The following is a 23705-nucleotide window of genomic DNA, read 5'->3' as shown; positions in this document are numbered from 1 at the left end:
TATAACTACATAATTCTTTTATATTCTTACATACAGTACATTACATGCTTAATTGTTTTAGTACTACAGTGATGAACAGCAGTGAAAGGATGAACATTCACATACTGTACCTATAAATTCTTATTTAGAATTAAATTTCACATTCTGTACTGTACTGTATACTTATAAGTACTGTACAGTACTTCATATTTTTTTTTTAAATTTTCATTATTTCGTGTAAATTTCAGCCCCAGTACCCCAAAAACTCTTTATTTCATGGGAAAATTAGTTGTGCATACAATACTGTAATACTATTACACATTGCAAAGGTATTCAAGAATGCCCTTGAAACACAAGGATTACCTGGAGTGCAAACCTATCATATGAAATTAATACACATATTGCATCTAAAATGAATACCGGTATCCCCCAGCTTGTGCTTCCAAGAAAAAATTCAAGGGTCATTGTGAAAAGGGAAAATATGTACAGTCTGCATGCATTACAGGTTCCTCTTTTACATATTAAATGCATGCCAGAAAAATTCTACATACAGTACTGTACTGCATCTCAAGATTACACCCAAAGAATCCTAGTTAACAAAAGACCACCTTTATCTGACATACACCCTAAACTAATAAGTGAAAAATCTGACCCAAAGGTACGAGAAAATCACTGTAAAAATGTGCAGCTCCCATCAAATACTTTTATTTTAGAGTAACAAATTTAAAGTAACCCATCATATAATGTATATATGAAGGAAATTCTACCAAATGAGAAAGCACAGTCCGTTGCCTTAGTTTCAGCAAAATTTTCAAAACAATAGTCCATAGGGTAGCCTGTTCATATTAATTAGCTATCCGGTATATAAATGTGAACAAATTCAGATAAATGGTCAAAGCTCCTCCCACTACATGGCACTACAATACCCCCATCACATTATGGCAGAGGTAAACACTAAACTGCATCAGTAGACACATACATGTATCTGGCATAAAGTCAGAGGGTCAGATTGTCCAAGGGGCCAGTAGAGGCTTTTCATCAAAATGGTGGAACCTACACGGTGCAATACTGTACAGCTACGTGCAGAAATCTGTAGTAAAAAGTATTGGCAGTAAGTTTAAATTTAATTTGCATATGGAGCAGATTTTTCTTCTTTATCTCTGTACCTAGCTCCTCCTCATAGAAGATATGCCTCAAGAGCACATGCATGGACTTTGCATGCAGCATTACTGAAATATTGTGGGAGTCCCACAAGAACACAGCATAGATCTACTTAGTCAAGAACAATAACTACACAAAGAACCAAGGGATCCCAATGCCCCACCCATTGAATTACCAACTAATTTTATTACTTGAGCTTTGGCAGCTCCTCAATTAGATGCATCAGAAATTTTGTACAATATCCAGTGGATGCCATTGGTCCATAAAGCTGATCGTTTATCCTACACCCTTCCCTCACACTACCCACACCTCAGAAGGGTTCTCAGTTGCCTTTTAGTCATCATAGAAGACACTCATTCATCCCCATTAAGGGCAGTCAGCTCCATGCTCCTCCCTCCACCCTTTAGTTACTTGGCTCCCGTGGTAAAGGACCTACACTTTGCATGAAAAGAAAGTCGTTTGTAATCACTGTAATGATATACCATAAGACACTAAAAGATTGGCAGTCAAAGAGGATGATATACAGTATATTGAGGCTTGAGAGAATTTAAATGAAAATGGCAAGATGGATATGTAAGGCGATGTTGAGTTAGGACACCCTATTCAGAGCCAAGAGGGTAGCTGGCACTGAGAGCACTGACAAGATATTGCACAATGGTAGGACAATATGGTCTGGGCATGTGTATATAATGGAGAAGACCAACTGTGTCCAAAGATACAAGAGTTTGAATGCTAAGGGGAGGAGACCTAAGGGTAGGACAAGAATGACAGCATGGTTGAGAAAAAATTACCTCAAAGATAAGAAACTAGCATAAAAGATTGTGTAGTTTGGAGAGTTACCATCAGACAATTGTGAGCATTAAGTGACATGAATACTTTTAACCTCTACACTACAGGGATGCCATTTTTTATTTACCTAATGCTCTGCGATTTTTTGCAGCTCAGGAGGCGACTCTAGACACAATGGGTTAAATGGTGTTTGTGTGTAATAAAAATAATTATTAAAATAATGGTAATAAAGTAATTAGTGATTTATTTTTAGTACAGTACGAGGTTATAGGTACAGTATGTTGCTGCTACAGTGCTTTTATGCATCGTTTGAAAGCAATCTCAACTCACCAGCATACCACGCACGTAGCAACCCCTCCACACCACGCACGTAGCTACCCCTCCACACACCACGCACGTAGCCACCCCTCCACACACCACGCACGTAGCCACCCCTCCACACACCACGTCCACACCACGCACGAGCTACCCCTCTACACACCACGCACGTAGCCACCCCTCCACACACCACGCACGTAGCCACCCTTCCACACACCACGCACGTAGCCACCCTTCCACACACCACATACATAATTTGCTTTCATAAATTAAAACTATACAGTACAGTATACACAAATAAAAATAAATGCTATATCATAAGTAACCTCAAGTACTGATGTTATTATAATTATAATAATAATAATAATAATAATAATAATAATAATAATAATAATAATAATAATAATAATAATAATAATAATACAGGTAATGGTTGCCCCTCGCGTAAAGAAGATGGCCTGCCCAAGGGCAAACTAGGAGTGAATTTGTTTAAGGTGTAGAAGCTGTGGCCAACACAAGTTGCATGACCTAGTGTCAAGGAATAGTCCAAGAAGACCGGATAACTCGCCAACTGCACTGGCTAACCATTACCCCGGAATATGATCAGCAAATCGGTTAAAATCCAGGCTCCCAATTATTGCTGGGTAGACAGAGGCAAATGGCGTAAAGAAACTTGCCCATAGTTTCACCCTGTCTGGGGATCGAACCTGGGTCCGCTCGCTTGCGAGGCGAGCATGCTGACCATTACAAACCACAGGTATTGATATACAAGTGCGTGGCTAACAGCATTTACTATATTTATACAATACATACAGTACTGTACAGTCAGTCTCCGGGTTACGTACAAGTTCCATTCCTAACGACATTCTCAAGTCGAACCACATGCCCTACAGGCATACCATACTTACAGAACAATATTTAAAATCCCACTATATCATAGTCTAATTCCTTATATACATCTAAAATCATTTAATTATAGAGAAAAGAAGAAATATAATGACAAAATACAGTAACTGAAGAAAAAAAAGTCATCAGATAAAGGTAGTAGGCAGTGAGGTACTACTACATGGGAAGATATTAGAAGCATAATGAGAGATTTCTGGATAACTAGACGACTCAAAGTCGGGAAAAAACTCCCTCATCCCCAGAATTTTCCAGGTATCGGGAAAACTTTCTTGGAATTTTCCGGAAAATGTGCTCCTTAGAAAGTTGTTCCCAAAGTAGGAATTTTCTGGAAAATAATGACTTTCAGAACAATTTTCCAAGAAAATTTTGATTCCGGCTATTGGAGTATTCCGGGTTGGAGGGATTCTGGCCAGCAGAGATATTACTACGTACTGAGCACATGGTACATTAATAATTATTACACACACAACCTGCACCTTCTAATTGTGCTCTGGGATTATTAATTTCACTAAAAAAAAGGAGCAGCCTTACAGAAGATTTATAATAATTTGGTTATTAAACTCCTGTTCCCATAAGTCCTCCTCCTGTAAGTCAACAATAATACTACAGGTATCCCCCGTTTAAGATCATTCACTTAGTGATAACTGTATTTTGGTTTACCGATATAAAATTTCAAAGACCCTTTCTTGTTTAACGATGGTTAATTTTCGGTTTAACGATGTTCAACCCACTGGGAAAAATTCTGAAAGGAAGTCAGAAAAACTGGGGCTTCTGTGCTCCAAGTGCGCGCCATTACAATACAGTACGTACAGTACTCCATGTGGCTTAGAAATAAACAATATAATTATATACAGCACGTAACTATAAAATAAGGCAAATTAAGACCCTGGATGTATATGTGTGGGAAGTGAACGTACGTATTGAGGCAGTGAGCTACGACTGTGACCAAATGCACCCTCCCTTCCCCCTTATGTGACATTATGACATACAAGCAGCAGCCACACACATCTCTTGAGTCAGTTTGATGACTGCCTGAACTATTGTGTATACTGTACCAATAAATATGAGGAATAAATTCAAATAATAATAAATTACAGTACAGAAGGCCCCTCAAATTCGCGGGGGGGTTAGGTTCTCAAAATGGCCGCTAATCACCAAATCCGCAAATAACATTTGCTGCTGCTGCCATCCCCCCGGGGTAGGGGGGTTTTACATTTTTACTTGTGTACAAAGAAAAGTATACTCCCTTTGTGTGTTTGCCCTTAGGACAATTATTTCTTTTACCTGTATTGTATATATGTGTGTGTCCACACACACACACAAAACACATACTAATAAATAATAATGGGAAAATACTCTTACAAATAATCAGACACAAATGTAGTATAAAAAATGTTGAGTCTACCCTCAAGCCTACTCCGTGCTTTATTAATAACAAAGCGCGGAGTGGACTTGAGGGTAGACTCAAAATTATTAATGTACACTTGTTTCTGATTATTTGTGAGACGATTTTCCCATTACAGTGACCCCTCGTTTAACGAACGCCTCGGTTAACGAAATTTCGGTTAACGAACTGACTTCCATAAGGATCTTCAATTCGGTTAACGAACAAAAATTCGGTTAACGAATTTCTTACGAACCGACCTCAACATGTTTTCGCTTGCACTGATCGGGCAACCAGCTTTAGTATCAGTCCGCCAATACATTAATCGGTTCTAGGGCTTAAATTCCTTACTATTTTAGTAAATATCAAGAAGTTTATACTATTCAATAATTTTAAAAGTTTAATATTCAATTTTTTAGTCATTTTAACAATTATTGAACATAATTGAAGGTATAGTGACTAGTTTAATGCGCGGCATCCAGCCTCTTAACACAGCAAACAGGCGTTAGTTTCTCTCTGTTTTCACTGGAGGTAACATCTTGCTTGAGACTCTCTTCAACTAAATGCTTTTTTCTGTGTTTCCAAGCAAATTATTGGTCATTTTGAAATATATTTTACATATTGACAATATATAATGCAGTGCAGTGTTGATTTAAAGAAAATAATCTTGAAATACACCAAGAGAACTAAAACTTTATGGGTGAAATGGTGCCATGGGGTGACTTCTCTTCCACCCCAATGCCTACTCTTCTTCCTTCTCCTCCACCCCCATTCTAATTCCCATCATCATCATCATCATCATCATCCAGGAGCCTTCTACATACACACCTCAAAGTAAGTGAACTTTTCTACCATTTTTGTTGAATTTAGGAAATTTTCGGTGAGCTGGAACCAATTACCCAAAAACCCATTGAAACAATGGTTTCGGTTAACGAACTTTTTGGTTAACGAACGACCTTCTGGAATGGATTGAGTTAGTTAACCGAGGGGTCACTGTGCAGGTATTATTTATTTCTGTGTGTTTTGTGTGTGTCTACACCAGGGGTGGGCAAAATACTGCCCGCAGGCCAAATTTTGCCCGCCAGATTATTTCTGTAAACCCTTACCCAAGAAACCCATTCATGACCATATGACCTGGACGGCCACACCTCAATATTGTGTCCCACACTGTCCTGGGCGTCCAACACCAACACTAGAGAAGCTCAGTCTTCTCCCTCAAGAGGACGTTACTGTGGTTTTGCAAAATTTTTACTTATGTGTTGTTGCCCCCAAACCATAATTTTTAAGTGAAAATGAGTGAATCTAAGAAGAAGGAAGCTGAAGCAGTGTTGAACATTTAACAAGGAATGGACTTCTAAATATTTTTTTTACCAACATGGATGGAAAAGCAGTGTGTTTAATTTACAAAAAGTGTGGCAGTGCTAAAGAATTACAACTTAAATCACCATTTTGAGACCAAGAATTCCAGTAAATAAAATAAAATTTCTGATGAAGAGGAAGAAACCTAACGAGATGGTTGCTCAATTACAACAGAAAAGTATTTAAAAAAACAATTTACATCCCAGGATGATATTTCAAGAGTGAGTTATGTGATTGCTCACAAAATTACCAAAAACAGCAAGCCATTCTCTGAAGGAGAAGTTATAAAGGAATGTATGATTGATTTTACCTCTATTTTATGTCCAGACAAGAAAAACCAGTTAAAGAAAGTAAGTTTGTCAAGGCGAACAATTGTAAGACATGTAGAGGACATCGCTGAGAACATGTATCGGCAGTTTAGAGAGAAAGTTAGGACTTTTGAATACTATTCACAGGAACTTGATGAAAGTTGTGATGTCACACACAGTGCGGTTTTTAATTTTCATTCGAGGCATCGGCAAAAAATTTGAGATCACAAAAGAATTGGCATCAATGCAGCCACTGAAAGGAACAACAACTAGAGAAGACTTATTAAAGGCAGTAAATAACTGTATTTTGAAATTAAGAGTGGAAAAAAATGGTAAATGTGACCACCCATGGAGGGCCAAATCTGACAGGTAAAACTGTTGGGTTGCTGAAAAAATGTCAATATCAAGTCAGAGAAACAAATGCAGAACCAAATACGTATTGTCTTTCTACACTGCATTATTCATCAAGAAGTCCTTTGTAAGAGTGTTTTAAATTTAAGCCATGTCGCGGACACAGTTGTAAAAGTGGTTAATTACATTCGAGCAAGAGGATTAAATCACAGTTTATTACCCTGCTTGAAGACTCGGAATCTGATCATATGGATGTTCTGTATCACACAAATGTGAGTTTGGGAAAAATCCTGAAAGGAGTTTGGGAACTGAAAGAAGAGATTGGCTTATTTGGGGACATGGAACAGAAAGCTATAGATTTCCTATAGTTGAAGGATGAAAAATGGCTCTCCAATTTTGCATTTGCTGTTGATATCATGGGTCATATGAATGACCTGAATTCAAAGCTACAAAGGAAGGGGGCTTTTGCACATGATTTATACAACAGTGTCAAGGCTTTTATGAATAAATTACTTCTTTTGTTTCGTCAGATAACAAACAAACAGTTTGCTCACTTTGCAACCTTACAACAGATTGCAGTTTGTGATCAAAAAGTAAAGAAGTACTCAATGCAGCTACTTGACTTGCATGCAGAATTTTCACGCCGATTCCAAGATTTCAAATTAATTGAAAATGACCGTCTTTGGTGTCTTCTCATTTGATGTTGACAAAGCCCATTTGACCTACAATTCGAGCTTATTGACCTACAATGTGATCCTCTGCTTTCTGAGCAGATGAAATCAGTGCCTCTTCCCAAATTCTATGCCTCTCTTAATGACTGTGCATTTCCAAACTATAGGCTCATGCCCAAAGAATGTTTGTGCTGTTTGGATCTACATATGTATACCATATATACTCGTGTATAGTTCGAGTTTTTAAGACCAAATTTTTAGGCAAAAAATTGGGGGTCATCCTATACATGCGTAATAGTTTTGTTAGGTTGAACCCGTGCATGATGGGAAGGGCGAGGAGCAACTTTTAGCTTCAGACATGAAAAATATTTACCATTTACTGCCAGTTAACAATGGAAACGTAAAATATGTACCAATTAGTAATGAAAAGTTGTGCAGTTCCTTCAGCAAATGAAGCTCACCAACTTACAATAGGCTAAATTACCTTACAACGTGCTTTCAGTAGTCTATGTTGAAGTTCTTAGCACAGGCTAACTTATCATATCATATACGGTATCACAGTTCTCATTGATCTACAAAAATACCGGTAATAAAAACCGTTTCGATATTTCACACTTAATATAATACCCGGTAATCTACTTCAACCTCCTATTGTTTACAAAGACGCATGACACATCACGCACCACCAACTGTTGAGTGTATCAGCTAGACGGTACACGTGTTTTTCGAATCGTTTTCAGTTAAAAAACTGTTACATCACATGTATATTTTACCTTAACTGTGCCTGAATGAATATAGTCTCAGAAATAAATAGCAGTTTTGCTGAAACGTGATGTATTTTAATGTAAAATAGGATAAAATGCATGACGAAAACAAAAGATTTTACCTAACCTTCCGATGTTCAAGAGAAGTTACTCGTTTTTTTAAAAGTTTTTGGTTAAAATATTGTTATATTACAATGGTATTCTATTCATACTGTGCTTGATATAATGCATTCACGGAAATGTAATATTTTTGCTGAAATGACGTACGTATTACAATGGAAAGTGGGATAAAATCGTGACGAAAACATGACTTTCGCTTTCTTTCGTTCAAAAGATGTTACCGTAATCGCTTTTCGAATGGGTTTCAGTTAAAAAAACTGTTGTATTACAATAATATTCTATCCTAATTGACTTGAATAAATACTACGATACCATATTTCGGAATATTTTCATTAAAATCCATCAAAATAATTTTCCTTGTCATCGTCTGCAGCACCAAACAGCTTCTCCCAGTCCTCTCCTTGAACAGGGCTAGAGAGTACGTGTTTTTTTAATCGTTTTCAGTTAAAAACTATTACATCACACGTATATTTTACCTAAACTGCGCCTGAATGAATATATTATCGGAAATAAATAGTAGTTTTGCTGAAACGTGATGTATTTCAATGTAAAATAGGATAAAATACATGACGAAAACAACAGACTTTACCTAAGCTTCCGATGTTCTTGAGATGTTACTGGTTTTTTTAATATTTTTCGGTTAAAATTCTGTTATATTACAATGATATTCCATTCATACTGTGCTTGATATAATGCATTCACGGAAATGTAATATTTTTGCTGAAATTACGTACGTATTACAGTGGAAAGTGGGATAAAATCGTGACGAAAACAATGACTTTCGCTTTCTTTCGTTCAAAAGATGTTACCGTAATCGCTTTTCGAATGGTTTAGTTAAAAAACTGTTGTATTACAATAATATTCCCTCCTAATTGACTTGAATAAATACTTGAATGGGAATATACAATATTTTTGTTGAAACTACCCGCGTTTCAGTGTAAAGTGTCGTAATAATAAATGGTAAACAATTTGCCTTCGGCACTAGGCGAGCCTCAGTTTATAGGACGTAGAGCATTTTTTACTGAAGGTTTTGTTGTTCCGTTGCCCTCAAAAACGTGGGTCGACCTATAAACGATGAATATCATAAATTAACAATTTCTTGGTCAAAAAATCAGGGTCGACCTATAAACGAGGGGGGGGGGGTTATAGACGAGTATATACGGTATATGTGAGCAGACATTTTTCTGTAAAGAAGCTGAATAAATCAAAACTTAGATCTGCAATGACTGATGATCACTTTGAACAATTACTTTTCACTGCAACAACGGAGGCAACATCTGACTTCAATGGTCTGGTTAGGATATCATCAGCGCTGACATTCATCCCAATGAGTAAGTTAAATATTCTTATCAACATATGAACAACTTCAAATATTATATAATTACATATTGGTCTTTTGACTTGCTTTTATTTACTTATTTTCAACCATTAAAACTTAATTTTATTACTTTTTGATTTATCAAGAAAAACAGATAAATATAAAATTTTATGAATTTTACAAATTTTATTTATCAAGCAGTGCAGCAGTGACAACGTGGATCAGAGACAGCTACAATCAGACCTGGACGACTCCACCCAACCACCACCACCCTAGAGAAGCTGGAAGAAGCAGGATTAGCTGTGATCAGACCTGACCAACTCAACCCTACCACCACCTCCCTAGGGAAGACTAAAGACAACATCTCAAAAGAAGAATTTCAGCCAGCAAGATCGATTCTGTTCTATTACGCTTATCTACTTTAAGTACTAATTATACTGCACCTTAACTCTATATTATTACTAGTAGTATTAATGTCAGTATTTGTATTAGCATTATTATAAATAATAAAAGACACAAGCTAAGAAGTGATGTATTTATCTATGTACTGTATGTTACTTAATATTTTCCTTACCATCCTACAGTATATATATGTTGGGCTCAGAAAACGAAAAGCGACCACAACGCGTTGTAGTAGTTTTCAAAATAACCAGAAAGCGAAACTTTGCATTTGGATTTTACCCTAACTTAACCCAATCCAAAGTAACCTAACCTATAGCAAAATCTCGCTTCTGGTTATTTTCCAAACAACCACATGCTTTTCGGTTTCTGACCCCAACATATACAAATACAAGGCTTTACTTTGCGCAAATATTATGCATTTGCATATACTATACAATCAGAAAATGTATTAAATATGTTGAGTCTACCCTCAAGTCTACTCTGCTTTGTTAATAACAAAGCACAGAGTGGACTTGAGGGTAGACTCTACATTTTTAATATACATTTGTTTCTGATTATTTGTGAGAGGATTTTTCCTATTATGATTTATCTGTATGTTTTGTGTTGTGTGTGTGTCTGAACACACACACACGTATATACTACACTACAGGTAAAAGAAATAATAGTGCTAAGGGCAAAGACAAAGGGAATACAGTATACATTTCTTTGTACACAAGTAAACATGTAACACCCCCCTCCCCCCCAGTAAGCAAATGTTATTAGCAGATTTGGCGATTTGCGGCCATTTTGAGAACCTAAGCCCCGCGAATTTGAAGGGTCTGCTGTATTGTAATAGCTGGAGGTCCATTTTCAAAAACGCCCTTCTTAAAAAAATTCAACAAAATTTAAAACTTTAAGAGACCAACAAGGAAGAAAGTGTTGGGGAATGTCTTTAACCCTTCTGACAGCTAACAACTCCCTAGAGGCACACATATGGAATGTAAGGGTCATGAACCATTCAATGATAGGCATTATAATACAGTACAGTACTTAATGCTTCTCCCTAGGAGTTAAGAGAGGGTTCCCACTTATCCCTCTTAAGGTTTAACCTCAACATGAAAACAAACTTTAAGATAAAAAAATTTGGACACAAAGATGTACAGGAAACTCAAACACCTCCCAAGATTTGAACTAATTCACCCTACTTAATGCAAATAATTGCTCTAAACTATATGAGCCAATCAGTGTCTAGCTTAAGAAGTTATAACAGTTTCATGTATCAAGTTTAGTATCTTTATTCACAGTAGTGTTATTTTTTGGGGGGGTAAATGCCAGACAATTTTATTCAACAGAGAAATCCCTACCACTCAATAGAAGCTGAACTACATTTCTACCCATCTCATCAAAGGAGCAACCATTCTGAAAGATCTAAGGAGAAGGAAGGCATACTGACACCTAGAAACAGTCTCAGGTAAAAACACTAGAGAGCTTGTTCTAACCCGCAACACTAATTTGAACTGTATACTACACTACCAGTACTTCATCTGTAAGTAAATGGCATAATGCAATACCATTTAAACTAGCGAGGCATCTTAACTAGGTCCAAAATTCCCTTTGTACACATGCATATTGAGAAAGAACTCAATGCAAGAAAACTAATCCTCTAACTGAATAATTAGATCATATAAGAGTTACGTATTAGCATGAATGTCTTTTTATTCCAAGTTATTGACTACTTCTGTACTGAATAAAAAGCAAGAGAATGTACAGTATTGCCAAAATCACATAAGGAACTTTACATCCTAAGGGCCTCCCTGTGATATGTTTGTCAGATGCACAATATGATAGGGTTTCAATTCATCCCACACACTGATGGTAACTTTTTCTTAAAGTAGGAAAGGTTTTGGAGATATCCCATATGCGGAAAAGCATGATAAAATGATAAACAATTCTTGATCCCTTTTAATGAATGAACTAAAAAAAGTGGGTAATACTGTAGTCTGAATAATATAATAATCTTTACAATGCTAAGATCAGCCTGACAAGCATTATAGGACAATCAATATACAATGCCATTAAGCCCCTACATGGTGGTATTTGATGGAGAATTAACACCTGTACCCTGTACCTAAGTCCTCAGAATCAGTCATCCAAGATTAAAATAATTCAAATACACAGTTCAGTTTGTAAGGGATCACAAAATGCTACTACAGTCCAGGATCCAATTAAGAGGAAGTTCCTGATACAATTTCTCAAGTACTGTATCTAGCCCTCAGGTCTATATATTAAAAGTAAATTGAAAATTTTTCTTCTTTAATGGTGTATGAAGAGTGAAATCATCATAAAAAAAAATAATAATAATTTATTGTGAAAATTAAATTCATATCTACAACCTAACAGCCTTGGCCACCTCTGGTCAAGAAGTAAAAAAAATAGATTATTATAGTAGGAACAATAGTGTTAAGCCTTTATTCCCCTAAGAATGAATTTGGATTAATAGTTGTGTGGAGGTAAAGCCACTTACCATGTTTGAGAGTCCACTGCTCTACCAGGGTTGTCACTAGAAATAAGTGGTAAGAGAGGTGTGTAAGTAGGAGGAAGTCATGCCACACAGTCAATCTCTACATTCCACATGAAAGGGTATGAACATCTTTTATGATGTAATTTAATTACTAGCTGTTTTATTATCAATATTATTTAAAAATTATTGAATCTCAAGATGACAAATGAAAACTGCTCAAATGGACTTAAACCAAAAATTCACTGCCTGTCACCTTCAAATGACAACCCTGATCTACCGACAAGTGTATCTCCAACAAAGGCAAAGCCTTTTCAGGAATAATGCTGTGTACTGTACATACTCTATGTACAGTACCTGGTGATATAATTACTTCATCAAGGGCAAACCTGGGGAGTAAGCAACAAGTTGCACTAAATTATATATACTGTACAGTATAATCCCAGCTATCTGGTACCTGGGCAACTGGTATATTCAACTAACTGGCACCAAAATGAAATAATAACAATAAAAATTCCTCCAAAATCAGCTTGAATCGTAACTTTGAATACTGCATGCAATGGGGATGAGTTGCCATATTTATTGCTATGATAAACAATAAAATCAATACATAGCATATCATAAAATACAATACAGTAACATATTTTATGTACAAAAATACATAGCTCCTTCCACACACTGAGTGACGCAACACAGTTCAGGCAGTCACCCAGTTGACTCTCAGACGTGGCTGCCGCGCTGGCTATGTATGCCATATCACATTAGGAGAGCAGCCACACAGATATAGCCCAGTAACCCACAAAGGCTCTTCATTTTTCTTATTCTATAGTTTTATATACGGGTAATATAGTTCTATGTTTCTAAGCCACATTAGAGTACCGTATTGGAATAAACAAGGCAGCTGGGCTGACGAGTTGGAGACGTAGTTATAGCCCACCACCTCCACTCCACACACCCATGCTCTTCAATTTTCTTATTTTATAGTTTTATATTACATTTTCTTTATTTCTAAACCACATTAATATAGAATGGAACAAGTGTTAACCCTTAAGCCCCGGGTTAGAAGCTGCTGGCAGTACCCCCCACGCGGGGTTAAATCAAGAAAAAAAATCAACATTTCCAAAAATAAAATAAAAAGTGGCGAGAAAATAGGCGGACGTTCTGGAACGATACCCGGGACCAAAGGGTTAAAGAAGTGCATTTTTCCGAGACATGAGTTTGTGAAATCAGCCTGTAACACTATGCATTATGGGATCCTAAGATTGAGTTTCAATTACTAACCGGAAAAGCTCTTCATTCGGCACCTCTCAATCCCAGTAGGTGCCGGATAACTAGGATTCTAATATACAGCATACAGTTATATCTCCGTTAGCCGGAATCCCTCAAACCCCGAACTCTACGATAGCCGGAAACGAAATTCTCTTGGAAAATCGTTCCCAAACCCGTAATTTTCCCAAAAGTTCAGGCTTTGGGAATGATTTTCCGAGAGGCACATTTTCCAGAAAATTCTGAGAAAATTTTCCCTATACTGTACCCGGAAAATTCCGGGAATGGGGGATTTTTTCAGGGTTTGAGAGATGAAAATCAGGTGCATTCTCTGGAAATTCCGAGAACAATTTTCCGTTACCCGGAAAATTCTGGGGATGAGGGATTTTTTTCCGGCTTTGAGACTCGGAGTTGTCTCATTACCCGGAAATCTCTCATTCCCGGAAGTGCTCTGCACCAATTGTTCCGGCTAACAGGGATATCACTGTACAGTATATGTAAATAAATCATTGTAGGTGCACGTGATCCATGTATTGTATGCTGATAACCACACAGAAAAATAAAAAAATAAACAAGGCACTAATTTGACTTAAATCTGTGGCGAGTCAAGTATGATGCAGCTCAGTTTATCAATGAAGGAGCGTGGGAAGGAGTGAAAATGATAAATAAACATAATTATTACAGTACTCTATTAACTCTCCCATATGCCTTCTACTGTACAGTACTAGATATATATTATAGTATTGTATTGTATTTGGCTACAGTAAGCTCCTCCCTGACTTACGATGGGGTTAGGGACCCAAATCCAGGTCGTAAGTCAAAAATGCTTAAATAATGCATAGAAAATCTAAAATGGGTGTCTCTTTTTCTTCTCAGCACCACAAAACTCTCACTTTTAAGCTTGCCAGCCATTTTAAAGTGAATTACAAACGAAAATTTTGTCTTTGTACTGACGTTGGGACTCGTAAATACTTAATTTGACAAAATTTTGGTACGACTGAGGCAGGTCGTAAGTGCGGGTGGTCGTAAGTCAGGGAGGAGCTGTATTTAATTTTGAAATTCTACCAGTATTGTACAAGAGAACAAACCCTTGTTAACAGTTTTTGCAAATTTACAACTACAGGTACCAAAGTTTTTTTATTAAATCTTTACTTCTATCTTTGTCTTCGGCTGATATACCAAAATCGCACCATCGTTGTATTAAGATGATAAGCATTTGGCATCAAGAATTTAAAGCTGTGCGCCTCAAATCATCTAGGAATGATACAGAATTACCTACACCTCATCACCCTCCTCCTGTCCTCAGTGGCCACTCACTCACACCTACAACACCACACCCTGGTTCACCACCTATGTAAAGGCTTACCACTCACTGCACAACAAAAACCATCTCTTGCATCACAACAGCAACCAGCACTCAGCAGTTGCTAGTTACTCTCTACCTCACCTCATAGGCTCATAACTCACCCCCCTTAATGAGAATTTTTTTTATGGTTTTTCTGGCTTCTAAATTTCATAACTTTTCCCCCACTTTCATGTCATGTTTTCTGCGTATACGGGTACCCTCGATTTCTCAAATGCCGCAGTTATTGGGCTAACTAACAGGTACATATATGCAAAGCAATACACTCCACCAAAATTTCATACTAATTAAAACTTGTAGCCACTTGGTCAAAATGTCTCAATGTCATTACAGTACTTTGTATACACAACATAAAACAATGATAATGATAGGGTTAAACCAGGGGCATGCAAACTTTTTGCATTGAGGGCCATAATAAAATCCATACGATGCATGATGGGCCATAGACTCACTACTGTATATTGCTTTTAAAATTCAGAATTAATGATAAATCTAAAGCCTAAAACAAAATTCTTACTTACAAGTGCTTGATGACATACAGGCCCTTAAAAACAAAGAAAAAAAATGGCAACTCCGAGTCACTGGACATCACAGTGTGATCACTGAATCTTGATACCATTTATTAAACTGATCTTACACTTTTAAAAATTTATATACAGTAGTATTATAACATTATTGTTACATACTGTATGTAATTTCTCATAACTGCTGGATATTCAGTTTCTTTACACCATTAATGAGGTGTCACACTTTATAGGTTGTAGAGGTGATCATGCAGGCCAATATATTGAATGTTATGCCTTGGGTGTGGGGGGGCCGCAGACAGGGTTCATGGTACTTTCAGAAGTGGGCCGCACTGACAGGCTTCAAGGGCCGCAGTTTGCACAACTTTGGGTTAAACTTTAAGATAGAAAATAACCATGAGATAGAAGTATAAAGTAAATGGCCACCTCTACCAGACTACCACTCACCCCACAATTTTTGTTGAATAAGCTTAAAATTTCTAATCTGCACATAAATGTTCTTATCCTGATAGAATTTGAATCTCTAGAGCAGTGGTTCTTAACCTTTTTTGAGTCACGGACCCCTTTGAGAATCTGGTAAAAGCTATGGACCCCCTCCCTAGAAAAATGCACATAAACACAACTTTGCATGCATTGAATATATATTGACAAAAATATAGTGAATATAAATGTTAAATTTTTATCTGACCTTCACAGACCCCCTGAAGCCCATCCATGGACCCCAGGTTAAGAACCCCTTCTCTAGAGCAGTGTTTTTCAAACTTTTTTTACTGTGACCCACAGCCAGAACAACAATTTGAATTGCGACCCATTAAACCTAAGTGTAATGATATGAAATGAGTAAATCAAAGACAAACACTGTTCACAATTTTCCTTTATTTAGCATCGACAAAATTCATGTAAATTTCTCATGATCCATTTATATTTGAATTATATGTATCCAATTGTATGAAAATAAAAATATTCTGATTTATTTTTGCGACCCATTTTTATTTTGCGACCCAATTTATTTATTTCGCGACCCACTGAAGGGTCAGGACCCATAGTTTGAAAACCCCTGCTCTAGAGGGTAAGGGGTAGCAAAGCACAGCACATACACTAGCATGAAACAGTCAATTTGAAAGTAATAAAAGGTTTTATTGAAATTCTGTACATCTGAACTGGTCAAAATATCAACCTGGAGCACAGTACAGTATGTGGGCAAACCAGAAACAACAATACATGTACGTACTGATCTGTTCCATTCTTTCTATTCTTTTACTCTCCTATGATGGCAGATGACAATAATATTAAAGCGGGGCCTTCTCGGATGGGTCGCACTGGTCGGAAAGGTTGTGGACCCCAGGGCCGACCTGATCATCATGAAACTACTGGGGCCTCAACTGACATTTCCACGGTTGCTGGAGGATCGGCTTTTTTCACACTTAATTTTCCCAATATTCGCAACCTGAGATCCAATTTTCCTTCTGTGGAGCACCACCTATTAACCTCTCCCCCTAACCTTTTACTATCTATCTGAACTTCAACTGACCAAAGCAGATTCACCCAAACCTTTTCAAGTCTCCAACTGCAACCTTTATACCTCTGTCCTTTCTAAGGGATGTGTTAGCGCAGGGGTTCTCAACCAGGGGGGAATTTCCCCCCTCAGGTTTTCGGGGGGGGGGGGGAAATGATACTAATATGGAAAAAATAAAGGATTTTCAGTATTATATGCATATTATTTGGAATGCACTTTTTGAGGCAGACAATCTTGGAAAGGAGGGGGGAATGACATTCTGCCATATGGTGAAAAGGGTGCATGGGGCAAACAAGGTTGAGAACCACTGTGTTAGCGCCTACAGCAACACACGTACAGTACACATATAGCTCGACTAATGGATCTTGAATCTTCTCTTTATGATGTCATCTGGCTCAAAATATCTCTAACTAACTATAACTATTCTTCTTTCTTTCCTATACTGTTCTCCCAATTTTACCAACTATTTGGAACTCTTTGACTATCTCACCCCAACACCAAGATCCTCTACCTAGGGGATTTCATTGTACATCACAGAGTGGCTTGGCTCTGCAAGGGATGGCCCAGGTGGAGCTGAGGCACTCTCTTTTTCCTTACTTAATGATCTGAAACAAATAATTAAACACCCTACACGTGTTCCTGATCAACACAATCAACTTACTAACATTCTTGATCTTTGTTTTACCTCTAACCCCTCATACTATTCATACTCAATTTCTGCCCCCTTAGGGTCTTCTGATCGCAATCTTATTTCTATTAATCAAACTGGGCACAACCACCTCCCCCATCCCCTCTAAATGTAAACTATGGCACTATTGGAGGGCAAACTGGCAATTCTTGTGAGAATTCTTCACCGACTTTCCTTGGGTGAAGGTTGCTTTTCCCCTCGGGATGCCTCGGTATGTGCTGACAGCATTGCTGGGGTTATACAGGGTGGTATGAGTGCATTTATCCCATCTTCTACCAAAACTTTCACTTTACAATCATGGTTTGATCGCTCCCGCTCTCTTGCATGTAGGGAGAGAGATAGGGCGTATCAGGTTATGAAGCTATCTCCTCCTATTTCCCACTCCTCTTTCGTTACTTCTAGGAATCGTTGTAAGGCTACTCTTCATAGGGCCAAGCAGAATTTTATAAGAAAGAAAGATCGCTGTCCTGACTAATTCTTCTTCTAGTACAGTAAATCCTTCTGGTCCTTAACCAAAAACATCTGTAATAACTTCTGCACTCCCTCTTTTCCTCCTCTCTTCCTACCTGATAACTCTATAGCCAACTCTCCCCCTGATAAAGCCAATCTCTTTGGCATCTTATTCTCCAACTCCACCTCAGATGATTCCAACTCTATCCCTCCTACTCCTGCTCCTACTGAACCTATGCACTTTCCTATAATCTCCACTCTTAGGATTGCTGGTGTGTGTATATATGTATCAGGAGATTTACAGCAATTTCAAATTATCAGGCAATATCCTCCAATTTGGTTTTGAAAAATTGGAGCCTCCCTCATGGAAGCAGTTTACTTGTCCTTTGCTTAAGACAGTACAGTACTGTATCAAAGTAAATATCTTGATAAAATTCTCAGATTATAAATAACAAATCACTTACATCTATAATTTTATAGCCTGCAAGTATGTGTAAACATCTGTAGTGCAAATGACCTCCAACCAGAAATGAATAACGATATACTGTACTGTATATGAAAGCCTCCCAAAGTTATCAATTTAATTCAAAGCAGTAGGAATATGAGATGAAGTACAGTACATTAAAGATGTTTCGGGAGACCAACTCGATAATGAATATGGATAAATTTAGTACAGCACTGTAAAAGATTTTGCCTATTTAATGAATAAGCTAATAGTGTACTGCTAAACTATACCATTACCATAGGCTTTACACATCAGTGAGTGCCCTGGTCCTGAAGAAATACGACTGGGAATTTTATGAAATTATACATATGTAGAACACAGTATCAGAAAATTACAGAAAATAATATGAAATAGGTGATAATAGTAACCAACGTAAAGATGTCTGGCTTCAAACAGGATAGAAGATGAAGATTTTGAGGCCTACGACAGTGAATCATGCGAGGATACTGTAATGTACTAGAAAAGCAACATCTCCCTCACCGAAATCATCAACAAAAACACTGAGAACTGGAAAAGCAAATTGGTTTAAGATAATGAAACAGACAAGTGTTAAGAACATAATGGAGGAAACTGCAGCAGGTCTATTGGTTCATACAATTCAGCCCTGTTTACACCCAACACATATTGCTCATACATCTCTCCAACCTATATTTGAAGTTTCCCAGTGTGTGTTGAGTTAATGATCCTAGAATATGTAGAAAATTTGTCTAAATCACATGGCAACATGTGAAGAAAACATGACAATACACCTTAATAGAGAGAAAGACTTTATTACTTAAAACATGCATTCTTCTGAACTCACATGGTCATTTAGTAAAAAATACAGGACAGCTCCTCCCCGACTTATGACAGGGTTAGGGACCCAAATCCAGGTCGTAAGTCGAAAATGCTTAAATAATACATATAAAATATAAAATGGGTGTCTCTTTTTCTTCTCAGCACCACAAAACTCTCACTTTTAAGCTTGCCAGCCACTTTAAAGTGAATTACAAACGAAAATTTTGTCAGTACACAGCGCAATCACTGACGTTGGGACTCAAAAATACGTAATTTGACAAAATTTTGGTACGACTGAGGCAGGTCGTAAGTGTGGGTGGTCATAAGTCGGGGAGGAGCTGTACTAATGAAATTCAAGGACTGCCTATAGTTTTATCATGCATTAGGGACATGTTGCCCCCCAATTTTCAGGGGGACTTCACGTACTGCAAGGTTGTAACTGTTACCTACCATTATGTACATAGGATCCAGGGAGTTGAGTTACCTCACTGATCAAAAGCCATTACACTATCTTAAATCAACTGTGTCGTTTGCTTACAAAAATCCCAAGTATGATGAGAAAGTGACCAATCAGTATTTTAAGAAATACAGTAAAGTATTATATAATTATGCATATTACAAGTAAAGTAAAGATATGCTGGAACCATTTATCACCTTGCACACTGAAAACTGTGGCATAATCTTTTTGTGGTTGATACTGAATTTAAAGGTCCAGATAAAAGGTATGGTCATCCGTGACAGTGAAGTTCAGTCATTCAATAGGAGGTGAAGGTTTAATTTAACTTTCACTCAAGATCAGTAAAATGAAAAAATACGGTAAAGAGTATATTACTGTAATGGGGAAAAACCAACAATGGCCTTCCAATGCCATGGTCATCTCTAGGTGTGGTGGCAGCTTGGTATGTTATGTATAAACTAGGCACAGTACCGAGAAAGACGATGGGGTAATATTTCCTTTTTGTCAAGTAACCTGCATGACAATTTTCTTAAGCAGGAGCCATCATGCTTTATGAACACGTACTATAATATTTGCCCAACATTAAAGGAAAAGCTGTCACAAGGACCAGTAGAACAACTATTCTTTAAAATTCTTTGCAGAATTGTCCGTTTCTTATTTTAGACAAAAGGGGCAGACTAATGTGCAAGATGGTTATATAAAAATTCAAGTGTTAATTTAAATGAAGTAACTATGACATTACACCACTTTTAATGAGAACATGAACCAAATTGACCTACAATCTAATTATAATTTAACCTATGACCATTGGGCTTGAAAGGCATAGTTCATGTTACCTTTCATATATGATTTGAAGTCAGTCTCTCACATGTCACACATCAACCGCTCATTGGGCACTTGTTATTCTTAAGTACTATAATGAACTTCATGCTAGGGTCAAGTTTGTTTTTCTAATGCCTGCCCTTTTTTCATTAGAAACTTTTAGTAATTCTGCAACAATTTTATAAAAGTTACTGTATATATATTCAAATAAAACTTTAACTTAGGCAAAAAAAAGTTCAATAAGTTCAAACTTATTTTCTGGGAAACGGTTCTGCGAGGCTCTGCAGTCTCATCTTGTTAATGTTCGACTGCATCTTTACTTCTGTTCCCAGAAATGTGAATGTGACTGCAGAGGAAGACAAATGTGGTGGATGATGAAGGCTAAATGTCTGATATTCACTAATGAAGTCAACTAAGCTTTAGTGATTAGGTCTAGACAGGTCACATTAGGTTTGGTTGGTTCTTGAGTTATGTTTCATGAGATTTCAAACTTTCTTTTTCTTTTCTACAATACATTTGCAGTTTACACAATTAATGACATCTAATTAAACTCCTTGTAAATGTTGTGTAATGACACCACAAGAGAATTGTAAACACATTTCAAGTGAATGAATAGTTTTAATTTGTTTATAAAAATTAGTCTAGTATTATACTCTTTAGCAAAAGTTGCACACAACTATTACATCACCTGGGGAGAGGGGGGACACCAATTTGTTTATTCAAGATCTATAACACACTGTATATGAAACCTAGCAGTCTTAGCCTGTTGTTTTAATTAGGTTACTTCATGTAATCTGGTTAGTTTACTGGTAAAATTTTGGTTTCAGTCATCCCTGTATTAGATATCCAAAGTAATCTAACCTTGCCACAGAACCCCGGAACTATACACCCCCCCCCCCCTCGGATGACCAAAACTAAAATAATTCCAGTTTATTCCCACTCCACCTGCTCCCATTTTATCTACCACCAAATTCCCATTTCATCAAGACCTAGGTTCCCAGTTCATCTACTCTGAAAAGGTCACATATTCCCAGAATGCCTGTCCAGATATAGTGCAACCACAAGCTATAATAGTCATTGATTATGCTTGTTAAAGTAATCCTAATCATCATCAATTACCACACCTTGTGTTACAATCATTAATGTCTATTATTTTCAGGGTTGCATGTCTATTTACATTAAGTTACAGTACAGTATATCTTATAAGAAAATGTCACACACTTTTAGCGTTCTTCCACTATTTGTCTGGCATTCACAACTGATTGAGACTAATGACATTGACTCTTGATTACTGTACTGAAATTGGTCACTTGCAAACATGGTTAGGTTTGGTTGGCTCTGAATGTGACCAAATTCAATAATCTAGGATCAGCCTCAACAGCCTCAATAAATTGGAACAAATGCCAGAAAATAGTAGTAAAGGTCAGTGACTGGACAAATAACCAATGCCTTAAAAATATTAAACTGTACTGTAGAATAATCATAGGAAATACTGTACACCTTTGTAAATGAAGGTTAACCATTCATTTAATATAATCTGGCTCTTCCTTAAAATTTTATTATTTTCTTGGGTGTTTTCAATAAATTCTAAAACATGGAATGTAAATCCAGAGGGGTAGAAGTGAAAGACTTCTTCTGAAATCACCAAAGCAGCAATGGCATATAAAACACATCACTGAATTTTAGCAAAAATGAACTATTAAATACAGCTAAATTTGAGTATTTACCATTCCAAGGCTTACTCCAATTAAAATCAAGCTAAGTTTCTGTGAATTCACAGAAGCACTGAAGGTGAGGCTATGACTTACTGCTTCAAGTAGAGTACATTCCAAGTTGCTTTTTCATTGTTTCCCCACTAGACTCTCATTCTGTGAAGTAACACAAAACATAACAAAGACGCCAAAAATGAGTAACAACTATTATGAGGAGAGCCTAAGAGATGTCTTTATACAAAATTAAAGAAGCTGGCACAGACATATTTAACAACAACCATTTATTCTCTGCTCTTCCACCTAACAAAACTAAATGCAAAAATAAATGGAATTGTTTCCTTAACCTTCACTCAAGATATAAAGTAGCAATGCTGTGTTGCCATAGGTAGTGCAGAAGCACTATCTGTAACTCTACAGCCATTCCCTTACTTTTTGATGGTACCTTCACCAGCTCGTTTGTTGTAATGCATAAGAAACAAATCCGGTGAAGGACACATGGGAGTTATATAAAGAATAAAGCAGACCAGTGAATTGAAGTGAGCCCTAAACTTCTACTGTGACATGCCTCGTCCCTCATGGCATATCCAAGTTTGTCAGCAATCAAGATAATGTTATTCTCCAGTTTCTGCCGTCAACCAAGATATAACGAGTTATTCTCTATGTTACACTTAGTTTCTTTGCTTCCACCAGGTTAACAACACCCTAACAGATATTATAAATCAAGATAAAACCCGCGACCACGTTACAATAAGTGGCGACCCTCATAAAACTTTTAATAATACGGGCATTTCTTTGTAGTTTTGAGGAATATTTCTTTGTCATTTGAAAATTTACCAATAAAGTAAACGGATATCTAAAGCAATGACACAAATACTGTATGTAAAGCATTCCGGTGATAACGTGGTGGGCGAGGCGATGCTGCCACCACGCGCCGCCATCACTATACTCTCCACCCACAGCTACACTAAACATACACATTAAAATAATACAACGGTCTTAAAATATTATATACTTAAACTAAAATCCATACTTAAAGTTACAAGACAAACGGTTGACAATTAATTGGTTTCACGCCCGGCTAACCCAAGCTACTCTTCATAACTCCGGGCTTCATAATATTAATTACTTACTATCAAACTACACTATTCAAATTCAACTTTTCTGGTTAACAAGTCCATCTACAGTATTACAAAGCTTTAGACTAATAAATTAATACATAAATATAATTCTTACTCTTCACTTGTATTACTCTCCATGTTGAAGGGTGCAAATGGCGTCCTTTTCCGCCCGCTCGATGA

At 37.0% G+C, this 23705-nt stretch overlaps 1 protein-coding gene across 4 annotated transcripts in view; it reads right to left on the bottom strand.

Moving 5' to 3' along the window:
- Positions 1 to 23705, bottom strand: part of LOC121855565 (glycine-rich RNA-binding protein 10-like) — a 34315-nt gene extending 10610 nt beyond the window's left edge. For 3 of the 4 annotated variants that reach the window (XR_006086814.1, XM_042350563.1, XM_042350566.1), the window contains exons 1-2: positions 23641 to 23705; positions 12334 to 12369 (exon numbers count right to left, since the gene is read on the bottom strand). Coding sequence is in view for 3 of the 4 variants with exons in the window: in XM_042350563.1 (XP_042206497.1) it covers positions 12334 to 12369; positions 23641 to 23663 (59 nt within the window). In the remaining variant the exon portion in view is untranslated. The remainder of the gene's footprint in view (positions 1 to 12333; positions 12370 to 23640) is intronic. The other variant, XM_042350564.1, reaches the window with a different exon arrangement.

Source organism: Homarus americanus, unplaced genomic scaffold (assembly GCF_018991925.1).
Source record: "Homarus americanus isolate GMGI-L3 unplaced genomic scaffold, GMGI_Hamer_2.0 scaffold48406, whole genome shotgun sequence".
Classification (NCBI taxonomy): domain Eukaryota; kingdom Metazoa; phylum Arthropoda; class Malacostraca; order Decapoda; family Nephropidae; genus Homarus; species Homarus americanus.
The sequence above is the reverse complement of the archived record's forward strand: the minus strand, read 5'-3'. Positions and strand labels throughout refer to the sequence as shown.